At 29.2% G+C, this 14,141-nt stretch overlaps 1 protein-coding gene across 1 annotated transcript; it reads left to right on the top strand.

The window, feature by feature from the left end:
- Positions 1–6,682: 6,682 nt before the first annotated feature.
- Positions 6,683–7,895, top strand: LOC114176725 (karrikin insensitive 2 receptor CA-like). The gene is made up of 2 exons (XM_028061859.2): positions 6,683–7,148; positions 7,217–7,895. The coding sequence occupies exons 1-2, from the start codon at positions 6,781–6,783 to the stop codon at positions 7,665–7,667; spliced, it is 819 nt and encodes a 272-aa protein (XP_027917660.2). The 5' UTR covers positions 6,683–6,780; the 3' UTR covers positions 7,668–7,895.
- The last annotated feature ends 6,246 nt before the right edge of the window (positions 7,896–14,141 follow it).

Raw genomic sequence — 14,141 nt, 5'->3', positions numbered from 1 at the left:
TGCAGCGGAATCATCTCTTCCCTGTTGACCTCGAGTACCTCTCGCATCTGCTCCCATCAATAAATTGATGATCATCGCAAAGGTAGAAGAACAACATACAAGGCAATCAAACAAGCAAGGGTAAGCTAGAGCCAAAAAGATTTTATCATGCAATAAGATATACTTTCACAGTCCAATATGCATACATCATCCAAGCATGTTATGACCTTCCAATCAATACACTAAGACTCGACTCGACTCATCCGGATACATATAACCTGGTCGGATTCAACGGATGCTTGCACTTGTGGTGGATACCTCTTCTCACCCCGGAGCTGCTCACCCCCGAGCTATGTGTTACAAGTGTTACAATGAATCAATCCCCCACACACAAGGTTAGCCCTTAATGAGTTTCATACCTCCTGCTACTCTCACCACAAGAGTCAGTCCACTCTAAGTGAGACTAACTAACTCCTTAGAGTCTCAGGATGCAATCCTTACCTTGAATCCTTACCAAATTATATAGATGGGGCACCACCATGGACACCCACTAACAAGGGCCATGAAATTACGTCCCGACCACTGAAGCACGACCCTGAAATCTCACCTAGAGATTCCAAGGAATTACGTACTGACCACATACTATACATATTCAAACAAACAGTAATATTTATCATGCTTATAAATCTCATGCCAACCTTTATAATTCATCCTCGTACATGTTCCATGTTGAATCCATTCCAAATCATCCTTCCCAATTCATGAATATAGAAGTGTAATTCATACCGACACCATGCCACTTTAATTACCAACCATCTCATACAAGTCACATGCCAAGGTCATGTTAAACTTATCAATCACAGACCATAAACCATTCTACTCATACCCATTCGCCCAATTCATGCTTTTAAAAGTAATTGAATCAATCCACAAGTTCAAGTTAAAGTAAGGAATTAAAATTCTGCAGCAATTCTCGCTTAAGCTAGACTGATCTCGCTTAAGCTAGACTGGTCTCGCTTAAGCTAGAAATTCTCGCTTAAGCGAGACTGATCTCGCTTGAGCTAAAATCCCTCGCTTAAGCTAAACTGACAGCTTTTTAATGGTTTCAACGCGTAAAAACACAAAATCCCAAACAACAACAATTTAAGAAAACACAAGCACGTTGTATAAAACGTTGGCATCATATTTCATGCTTTAAAAGAATAAACAAATCAATCATGGGAGCATACAAGCATTTAACAACTGTCAATCTCGCTTAAGCTAAGGAGTTCTCGCTCAGGCAACAGGGTCTCTCGTTCAAGCGAAAAACTTTCGCTTAAGCGAGATTGAAAACAGAGAGTATTTCGAGTTCTCGCTCAAGCTAGCCCATCTCGCTCAAGCGAGAGGCCTTCGCTCAGGCGAGCACTCGAAACTAAAAGGGGGCGAGTTACTGCCATTCTCGCTTAGGCGAGAACTCCTAGCTTAGGCGAGAACTCCTCGCTTAGGCAAAAGCTTCCCGTTTGGGTGAGAAACAGCTCGCTTAGGTGAGCATAGCAGATCTCACCTGCTCTCACGCATGCAAAGCCAAAAATCCATCCAGAAACAATACACCGATTATTTTCACACCATCAAAAGCACATCAAATTATCAAGAGCACCCAATAGAAACAAAAAAAAGACACATTATTTATAAAAGCATGAAAAATCCTAACTTCCCTCACCTGGACAGATGCTAGTGGAAAGCATAGGCACCTATGGTAATGAACCCAACAGCTTCAAGAGCATACTCAAGAGGTGGAGCAGAGAATGAGGTTGAGCTGACTTGAATCTGAATAAGCTTCGAGCCCTAGTAGAGCACTGTTTTTGAGGGGAAAAGAGGAGTAAGATGGTTGATTTTACAAAATGGGCAGAACATGAGAGGGTAAGGCTGGTTTAGGGGTTTTGGGATGCCCTATGGGCCAGCCTTAGGCCCAAGTGACTAAGAGAGACCTTTAAATTTTAGGACAAAATTAAAGTGGGTCTTACAATTGTTCTTATTCACCGATAAAACCACTTTCTTAAATAAATTAATTACGGCGGCTTCAATGTAAGTTCTTAAGTTAAGGATGTGTTTGAAAATGTTATTTAATTATTTAAGATTAATTTTTAAAAAAATTGAAAAATAAGAACTTTAAAAAAAGGAGAAACTATTTGTTATTTTTTTTAACCTAAAAACTAATTTCAAACTAAAAGTTGTTTGGTGCATTTAAAAAAAAATTAATGATTTCGTCTAATGAACATGAATCCAAATTTACATAGACCGTTTTAATAAAAAATAAATAAATTCCCTGAAAAATATACACCATTCAATAAAATTTAGTTTTGGTGATTATTTTTAAATAATAATTAGAAAGTCATAAAATATATCTACAACTGTATATAAAAAAGGAATTTTTTTTTGTCCATATTTATTTTCGAATCTTATCCTTTAAATAAAATTTATTTAAATTAAAATAATTATTTATTAATTTTGTCTTTAAGTGAATTTTTTTTATTTTGATATTTTTTTAAATTTGTTTATTTTTAATTAAAAAATTAACAGCAAAATAAATTCAAATTATTTACAACAGAGTTATAAAAGTTATTTATATGTAAGTTTATAATTATAATCATACCAACGATAATATTTTACTATGTTTTATTATCATAAAGACAAGTTAACACACATGTCATGAATACCTATTTATGAATTCCTTTTGTATTATTTTAAATTAAAATAATTATTATATCAATTTTATCCTTTAAGTGATTTTTTTAATTTATTATTTTTTTATTAACCATTTTTTAATTAAAAATTTGCTATGAAATAAATAAAATTATAATAAAAGTACATAAATTATTTATATTTAATGTTTATTATCATAAAGAAAAAGCTAACACAAATTCATCTAGCGCACATACTGTATATAAATGGATTTATTTTTTTTGTGATCAAATTTATCTTTTAATTTTATCTTTTAAATAAAAATAAAATAATTATATAAAGAAGTGAACACTAACTTATATATTTTCACTAATAATAATAATAATAATAATAATAATAATAATAATAGTAATTTTATTATTTTATTATTTTTTATTGTTATTATAAAGAAAAGTTAACATATATGTGCATGACACATGTATTTTCACTAATATTATTATATATTTTATTTTAATAATAATTTTGAAGAAATAAAATAAAATTGTTTAGAAACTTTTATAATATCAAATAATAATAATAATTTTTTAAATATATTTAATAAAAATGTGCGACTGCACAATTAATCTCTACCAAACACGTATTTTTAAATTTAAATATAAAAGTATCATGTTTGTGTTCGACCTTTGTCTATCTGTCCCACACCACAAACATCTTCTAATTTTTTTTTCAAGTTACAACCACTATTTTCAGCTTTATTAACTTGGTTTATGCAGTATATAACTGGGATAAAACTAATTTGAAAAGAGTCAAACTTTTGAAATATAATTCAGTATAACAAGAAACTAGGTATCGAATATTGATCAACGTTCTTGGTTTAAGAAAAACAAAACTGATCTTTTTGTATGATTTTCCCTATCATGAATCATCTTTTGCAGCAGAACAACTACTGATTTTGGAACACTGTAAAATGTCTACCGCAAGGATTGAACTACTAAACCACTTTACAAGAAGTTACTATATAGTTTCAGATTCTTCAGATTTGGTCGTGCTCTCTCACGTGTATTCTTACTAGATATAGGAAAGAAATTCCTAAACTCCAAAAAAAAGAAAAAAGAGGTGTTTTTCTATTACCTTTCATAATCAATTTGGGCATTTTTAATTTATTTCAAAAAAATAATTTTAAGATGTAAAAAGCATATTTAGAAACTACATTTGAAAATGAACTAGAAGTATTCAAATATTTTACAAATTTGTAAAAAGAAGAGAAATTTAAAAGAAAAGGATAGGAGAAAAAGGAGAAAAGTAAAGAAGGATATTGATGTTCTTCTTCCCATTTATTTTTCTCATTTACTATTTATGGATATATTCTTTAATTTCAATATGGTGTCTAAGTCATAAAAAGTAAATAACAATTCAAAATATTTATATTGTTTGTTTGAGGAAATAATACATTAAAAAGTAATTAATTATGTTTCTACACTACAAAAAAATTGATTATTACTGACGGATAATTTTCGATGGATATAAATCCGTGATAAATTTTGCTTTTTATGAATTTATCGACGGATATTTATTGTGAACTTTACTGATGGATCATTTTTTATGTAGTCTATATGTGTGGTTTTTAAATATGCAGGTTTGTACTAAATTGACATGTCTGATTATGTTGAATTGGCAGGTCTAATCGTGTTGAATTGGTGTGGTAAATTAGATGTTACAAATGATTCTGCAGTCTCGTGTTAGTTATCGAAGGATTTACCGATGGATATATCCGTCGGTAATGTTTAGAGAAGTTACCGACAGATATATCCGTAGGTAATGTACGCAAGACAACATTTTGATAAGATCATTTTTGAAGGATTTATCGATGGAATTTTCCTTCGATAACCTTTACCGATGGATGATTATCGTCGGTAATTACCGACAAACATATATTCACCATAAATATTATAGATTGACTTTTTACCGATAGAATCTTGCCCGTCGAAATTGTTGGTAAAACTACATTACTAACAGATATTGTGCTTTACGGATGGAATATGATCGTCAGTAATCAGTGTTTTTTTGTAGTGCTAGTTTTTAAATCTTTAAATCAAATTATATTTCATTTTTGTCATAAAATTTGTATTGATTTTATCTTCACACTTTTATTAATGAATGGATAACTAGTGTTGTTAGGTTAATGTAGTAGATGTGGTTGTACAATAGAATAAAATGGAATAATGTTTTGAGATGTAAAAGTTGGAAAGAAAAAAAAAAAAGGTTGTTTGTCACATAATGAACAATATAACGTTGTTGATTGTTGAGGATGTCAAACATTAATTCGAAAACAATAAAGATGAAATTAATACAAAATTTATGATAAAAACGAAATCCAATTTTACTTGAAAATTTCATGATAAAAAATAATTAATTTTTAACAAAAATTATGATATGTAAGTTTAAGAAAACAACAAAGTAATATTATACATTAAGAATATATATACATTAAGTTTTTAATATCTAAACTACCCCTCCTATTTTGGTTTGCAAATATTATTCCATTTCATCCCCTACAATTTCCCATCTTTCTGTCGTGTTTCTCTAATCTTGTTCTCTACCGTTATTGCATACCTTCTAGGATCTCCACCATTTCCATATATGAAAAAGGTGTCCTCGTAATATCGCAATTCAGAAAATTCACCTTAAAACTCAGACTCTACAGCAATTTAAAATTTGATGACAACACTTATTTAAAATGAATGTTTATTAATTTATACAAACAAATTATGAAAACAAGTTCAAAATTGTGAAATCCATAAATTACTTTTATAAAAATCAAACACGTTTCTCATGAATTCTTCCTAATCATAATTAATTCTTTATAGTGATTTAACCTAAGTGATCGTCGTACTCGTTATAAGAACCAAATATATGGTTTAAATAATTCACATTAAAACCTTTATTGCATGTAAAAACAACCATGACTGATACCATGAAGAAAACAACACTTGCCCAACATTCTATTCTGTACGTTTGACTATATTCGAGTAAGTGCCAGCATGGATCCAAAATGTTAATCTGAGGCTCAAGGAACTGCACTGAATCTTCTGCGACGAACTTATTCTCTGTCTTTGTCAAACCACTCTTATGCTAATTACTAAAATACAAAATTTCCTTGCACTACTTTACCATGTAAGTGGAATTATTCTAAAATACTAAACGTCAATTGTTATAGCTACGAGGTATAGAGATTCTGAACTAGAACATATATAAAGTATATATCTTTATTTCTTTTCAATAATTAATGAAAAGACTCTCAATTAGACTCATTCTTATTTTTTCTGTTATATTAAATTGTGGTATAGATAAATTCTTCTTTTTTATTAGAGCGACGGTATGAATAACTTCTTATAATGTTTAAGTTCATATATTAATATATTTATTATACTACAAGAAAATTCTAAATTATAAACTTATTTTAGAAACAAAAATAGTTAGTCACTAATTATATACTCATTTATATTTATATGAACTTTAACTAGCAACTGCATTAATTTAATTAAAACATTATACCGATTTAACCACGTCATATGTTTTTGAAAAAAAAAAGTTTGAGGATCTCATATACCTCTATCATGTTTATTCACTTCTGTTGCACTAGGCTTAGTAGTTATATTGTTTCCATATGGTACAAGACATAATGTATAAAAAAAAATATTTAACTAACTATTAAACTTTTATTTAACCAACAATTACACATTCATAAATATATTAATAATTGATTCTTTATGTAATGACAAGGTTGATATCACGGAGATTTCAGAAGTTCTTTCGATTATGTAATATTGGAATATGTTTCAAATAAGATTTAACCGACAATTATACCAGTTTAACCAAATGATGAGACTAATTTAACCAATGTGTTGCGATATAAAAAAAATAAATAGATAGCAAGGGGTAGAACGAATGTACACCACATAGAAAGAAGTATAAATCTATAATTTTTGTTATGCAAGTTGGGTTTTGGCATCATCTGTACAACGTCAAGCACCATAAATTCGACCCCACTCTTGAATAACGGAACCATGGCTATGAAGGGAATACTTAGTGAGCAAACCCAAGAATCACAATCCCAAAAGAAAATATAGTTGTACACCAATGGGTATCGTGGAAGAGGCTCATAACGTGAGAATAGTTGGGAGGGGGAATGAAATCGTGGTTCTGGCTCATGGGTTTGGCACGGACCAATCTGTGTGGAAGCACCTGGTACCACACCTGGTTGATGATTACCGCGTGATTCTATACGACAACATGGGAGCTGGTACCACGAATCCAGAATACTTCGACTTTGACCGATATTACACAATCCATGGGTTTGCGTATGATTTACTGGCAATTTTTGAAGAGCTTGAGGTGAAATCTTGCATCTTCGTTGGTCACTCTCTTTCCGCTATGGTGGGTCTCCTCGCTTCCATCTCCCACCCTCATCTCTTCACTAAGCTCATCCTCGTCTCTGCCTCTCCAAGGTAATCCATAAACCTAAACCACCTTTCTATCACATAACACTAACTTCTAACTTTTTTCCTTTGCAAAGGTTTCTGAATGATTCGGAATACTTTGGAGGGTTTCAGCCAGAAGATCTGAAGCAGCTCTACGATGGTATCCGATCCAATTACAAAGCCTGGTGTTCAGGGTTCGCTCCTTTGGTGATAGGCGGCGACATGGAATCGGTGGCGGTGCAAGAGTTCAGCCGAACCCTATTCAACATGCGACCCGACATAGCCCTGAGTTTGGCGCAGACCATATTCGAGTTCGATCTCAGGCCAATCCTGGGCCTCGTCACCGTGCCCTGCCACATCATTCAGAGCACCAAGGATTTAGCGGCGCCAGTTGTGGTGGCCGAATATCTGCGGCTGAATCTCGGCGGGAAGACCATCGTGGAGGTCATGCCAACGGAGGGCCACTTGCCGCAGCTGAGCGCCCCCGATGTGGTCATTCCGGTGCTTCTCAACCATATCCGCCACGATTTGGCGGAGGCCAAATGAGGGACTCCAAAGTCCCACGTAGTACGTCCTGCTCTTCATTTGGATGGTTTTTTTTTTTTTTTTTTTATTACCTTTTTACTACTTTCTTTGGTGTTGCCAAATTATTATTACGTGAGAAGTATGTGATGTATTAGCCTCCATCAAATATTTGGCATCCTCTGTATCCTTTAACAATATCCAAATGATTACCGCGCAAATCATAGTCAATAGATATGTATTTTAGCCAAAGTCTTTGTAATCAGTTTTTTTATAAATTATATGTTTTATTTTACCTTCTTATATGATCAAAATATCATCAAAGATAAAATAATTTTATAATATATAAATATGTGTAAAGTCTATTTTATGAAATGATTTTATGAATTTATTTAAAATGTACTTTTTAATATTATGAATTTATAAATTCTAATAAATTTTAATTAATAATAAAATGTTAACAGGAGTGAATTAAGAAGAGTGATATAATAAATGATGAATGGACATTGGAATTAGAATGATAAAAATGTAAAAGTTTATAATAATATTTAACATCAACTAATTTTAAAATTAGTTGCAGTCTCTTAAAAAAATAATTAAGACCAATGAAACTTACCGAATGGAGCTTTATAATATTTTGAAGAGATCGAGTAAACTTTTTATTTCTGAAGAATGTCTCAAATATACAGAGAGTGAAAGGAGAAAGAAAGTTAGCACTAAATTATTATTTGATAAGTTCTATTGATTACTGGTTTTTCATTTACTAGGTAAAAGTTAAATAGGTAATGTATTTCTTTTCCTGAGAAAAAAATAATGGGAGGGATAGAAATTTTTGTTTTACAATAAAGGGAGCAAATTAGAATTTATGATACAATAGTAAATTACAGTGGTAAATGTATTAAAAATGAGGAGAAACTGGGTGCTCTCTAAGATGACAATTTTATATTCTAGAAATATTTTCTTCAAGCGATGTGAACTTGTAATTACGACCAGAAAGTGAGTAATATGTAGTCTCTTAGAAAGTATAAAGTTTGACTGAGAAAGAAAAGGATAGACCACGCAAAAGTTAAACTAGCCAATATTTAAGATTATTTTTTTAAAATTATATATAAACATTTCACTATTCATCATATATATTTTTTTTTAAATATGAGTTTTTTTTTATGAAATTTCTTTGGTCAGGATCAATATAAATGCATTGAATTTATTGTCACCTACATTACGAACCAAAAACTATATTATTTTATGCGGTCGCTATCATTTTATGATTATGAACCATACATGAGCACGTAGTTCGCGAGTCTTCCACAAATTAATTTTTAGTAACAAACATGTGATTACACTTTACTTTCATAAACACAATTTCATTTTTTTTTCTATAGATGAACAGATTTATTTTGTCTCTATCTATCTCTCTCTATATATAAATCAAATTATATAAATATAATGTTTATTACATATTATTAATAATTTTTATTAATTTCACCACTAAATTATAATCTCATATCATTATAATTATTCATATTAAATTTTGTTAAAATTTAATGCAAAAATTTTATTTTTAATATATTGAAATATATATATATATATATATATATATATATATATATATATATATATATATATATATATATATATATATATATATAATCACTTTTCTAACCCATTTTTCAGGATAGGATGTCTCGCATATAGTAAATAACAAAATTAATACTGTTAGCAAAACTAACAAAAATTTATTATCACTTTTCCAACCCAGTTTTGAGGAGATATCTAATCTAATTACAAAATGTTTAGTTTTTAAAATATCAAATTGGCTTATTCTCATTCCTTCTCAGTATTTTTTTTTTCTCAATAATAATAGCTTCGCGCTATAAGAAGATAGTCAATTTATTTTTTTACCTTACATAATTTAGGGGTATGATTTAGTGTTTCCTAGGTACTTGCATAATTATCTACTTCACTAATTTTCTTTCATAATCTACAAATTTTTGTATCTTATTTATTTTATCTATTGTAGTATAATTCCATCTTCTTCTATTTTATTATTATTATTATTATTATTTTATTCCTATCATTTTATTTTCACTTTTTTTTAATTATTTCCATCTTTCAAACATAGAATTCATCATAATTCATTGTAATTATAATCTTTTAATTTTGATTAAGTTTTAATTTGTAGATAAATTTAAATATTTTTAATTAACACTTACTAATTTTTTATTATTTATTATTTATTGAATATTAAATATTTATATTTTTCAATAAGTTTCTATCATTTTAATGAATATAAGTATGATATTACTATCAATATAAAATAAGTATTTTTATTATTCTTATTAGAAATATGTTGGAAAATAAATTTTTTAACACGTGAAAACACGTAAGTAATATGAAGAATCATACAAATAAAAAAAATATTAAATAATACTGACTCAATTTAGAAAATATAAAAATTCCAAGTATTCAATACATAAATAAATTTAATAAATAATTAATTAAATATACTATCATAGAGTTAAATATAAAGTAATTTTTTTTTAAATATTTAGAGATACGAAATATCTCTTTTTTTTATTAGTAATTCTATCGTAATAACTGTAAAATAAAGTTTATACACATTTCTAAAATAGCTTATTTAAAAAAATTTATTAATATCACATTTTTCATAAACACATTATTTTAAATAAGAAAGAAAAACAATTTGTTTATATTAAGAAGAAAAAAAACAAATACTACATTAACAAAAATGTAAACAGCAATTATATTAAAACATTTTGAAGTAGTCAAAATTACAACTATATATTTTGAAGTAAAGATAGTAATAAAGCTTATTTTGTCGTGCTAGAGTGACTTGGCAATCATAATGTATGGATATAGAAGATACACGCTTCTTTCGTCAAAAACTTCTAAATTTTCTCAACTAATTTCATTTATGTGAATTGAACAGACACTTGGCCCCCTCTCAAGAATACCCTATAACAATCTCTCTCAATGTCTTCCAACCAACAATACCTATATTCATTACAAAAATATATTTGTACAATAAATGTACTCATATAAATCAATTTCAATTCTAATCTTTCTAAACATGTAGCCTTTGTGATTTTATTGAGGAATTTTTTTACCAATCCTTCTAAAATTTTCATCGTATGTCCTTTTTTTTTACTAATTATGAAAATTTTTATATATAATAATGCTTCAACCCATAATTTGTATAATGTTGCTAGTTTTATTATTGTAAAAATAATTTCAGATAATAGGTCTTGTTATCCCTTCTCGTATTTAAGGATACACACGCTTACCTCAAATCCTTATAAAAAAAATAAAGGAAGAATCAACATCAATTATAATTCAAAATTTTAAAAACTTTAAAGTAATAAATTTATAAATCTTCATTTTTATATTATTATTATTTTTATTCAATATAAAATTTAGATTCCCAACCATTTCTTAACTTTTAATTTAGTTTGATTTTGACTTTGATATTGTCGGACTTAAATTTAAATACTTAAAAAAATCACAATTATTATATTTAAATATTATTTTATTGTAACTATAACTAAATGAAAAACAATATTTAATTAAATGAAGAGATTTCAAGATATTAATGACCTAAAAATATTATGCTAAATTAGAAATTAGTTTTTATTTGTTAGTGAGTTTATTTTATTGACTACTTTGTACTTTATTTTGAAAACTACTTAGTCATTTTCACACTTATTATTTATTTAAATTTTCACTTTACTTTAGATAATTAAATATGTATTTATTTTGTCATTTTATATATATGAATTAACTTATTAATTAACCTTTCAATTCACTTTACTCATTTGTAAACTTTCATGTCATAGCAACCTTCAACTAGCTTATAAATTTTATAAATTGTCACTAACTTATAAAAGCTAAGTTTATCCAACGCACATTATTCATGCACCTTAATCAAACCTAATTGAAAATACCGAAGTTTTAAATAGGTCTTGTATTTTTCATAACCTCTATAGCCTTCACATTCTTTTTATTGATTACCTCTATAAAATTATGTTGTGTACATACCTTTAGTTTAATTACACAAAAAATACCCATTTTCAGTATAAATGATTTTTTTAAAAAAATCAAAGATATTGAATATTTTAACCGTGTTTCTCAAGAATAAAAATGAAATGTTGATCAGAGCGAGGGACAGTAAAATGTCAATAAATTTATCTCATTTTCTACCAACATCACCGAGTACCTGTGACTATGCTACTTTAAAATAAATTTGTACATCACGAAGGATATATATATATATATATATATATATATATATATATATATATATATATATATATATATGTATATATGTATATATACATATATACATATGTATATATACATATACATATGTATATTATATATATATATATATAATATATATACATATATATATATATATATATATATATATATATATATATATATTTTATTGAGAAATCACGTACTAAAAATAATAATTTCTTCAAGCGGAAGTACACCCACAAATAAGAGTAGAAAAATAAATAAAAGTACACAGAAAATTTAATGTGGTTTGGCACCTCAAGGCCTACATCCACAACCACTCAACAAGAAGTATATTATCACTCAAGTACAATTTTTCTGGTAAAAATTGCAAACCTTCATACAATTTTTTATGGACCAAAACTGCAAACCCTTCATAGTATAATTTTTGTGGACCAAAATTGTAAACCCTTCATAGTGTAATTTTTCTGGCAAAAATTGCAAACCTTCCAACCACACACAACTACCCAAGCCCCTCATACACCCAAGAGACCTATTGAGTTGTGGTGACAACTCTAAAACCAACTCTTTACTTTTATAGTATTTTTCTGCTACTCTCTTCTTCATATTACTCGATGTGGGACTTTGGTGAATACCCACTTGAGAACCAACATATCCTCCCTTCACCAAAAGTCTCACATGCTATGGAACAAACATTTGACACACCACCAACAGATATGCTTGAACCACTCTTGCTACTAGTGATCCAACAGATCTGTTTGAACCACTCTTGTCACTGGTCATCTGCACGGACTCACTGACGATGACAATCTTTCCCCATCATCGACCATCACCGCCTTGCACATCAGACTTGTTGTCGGCAACTTTCACATCATTGTCACTAACAATTCACTAATACTAAAGGGGAATCCATCATAACGCCACCTTGGTCAAGCCACGACACTGCCACAACACAACGACGCAACCCTGTTGACGAAGCATCGCGTGAGTCATGCAAAACACCACCATTGGAAATTTCGAGCTCCACACTCACCATGCAGATCCAACATTATCAAACATCGCAGTCTACTAGACACAACAACGCAGATTTGTAAGCCGTAGAGCACTTTCTCCATGCACATGTCGCAAACCATGACTCACACGGATCAGATCTCCATGGTACATCACTCATTAGGCCATATGAGCACCATTTGCAACCTCCTTCGTAGATCTGGGAGCATCTCACCACACATGAACTCCACTCTCTTCAAAGGACGTTGATACTAGTCAGTATGTCAAACTGCTCCTCTTCCTCCCTTGATTAGAAACCCTTGGTCAGAACCTCAACTCTGATACCACTGTTGGGAAATCACACACTAAAAATAATAATATCTTCAAGCGGAAGCACACCCACAAATAAGAGTAGAAAAATAAATAAAAGCACACAGGAAATTTAACGTGGTTCGACACCTCAAGGCCTACATCCACAACCACTCAACAAGAAGTATATTATCACCCAAGTGCAATTTTTCTGGCAAAAATTGCAAACCTTCATACAATTTTTTATGGACCAAAACTGCAAACCCTTCATAGTACAATGTTTGTGGACCAAAATTGTAAACCCTTCATAGTGCAATTTTTCTGGCAAAAATTGCAAACCTTCCAATCACACACAACTACCCAAGCCCCTCATACACCCAAGAGACCTATTGAGTTGTTGTGACAACTCTAAAACCAACTCTTTACTTTTATAGTATTTTTCTGCTACTATCTTCTTCATATTACTCGATGTGGAACTTTGGTGAATATATATATATATATATATATATATATATATATATATATATATATATATATATATATATATATATATATATATATATATTCGCGGAAACAAAAGTTGCAAAAATGAGACATATAAACAAATTGTATTAACTAAAATTAGAAGTTACTAGTTACATAACCAAATAAATAAACTACATAAATTTTTATTTATTTTTATCATTCAAATATCATGAAATATAATGCATAATCTATGATCATAGTTCTAATTTCTCATACCAAGGAAACTTAATTGATTTAAATTTTGGGAAAACTTACAAATGATTGAAAAAAAATGATGTATAATTTTTTTATGAGAAAATTTTATTTAACTTTTTTACTGCAAATATTTTATTATCACGTTCAATTAAAAATTCTGAGAAAAGAAGTCACACATTGATGGGAACTTACTTTGAGGCT

Source organism: Vigna unguiculata, chromosome 3 (assembly GCF_037176805.1).
Source record: "Vigna unguiculata cultivar grain cowpea cultivar isolate G323 ecotype 2 chromosome 3, ASM3717680v1, whole genome shotgun sequence".
In the NCBI taxonomy this organism is placed as follows: Eukaryota; Viridiplantae; Streptophyta; class Magnoliopsida; order Fabales; family Fabaceae; genus Vigna; species Vigna unguiculata.
This window is presented reverse-complemented; position numbering and strand designations above follow the sequence as displayed.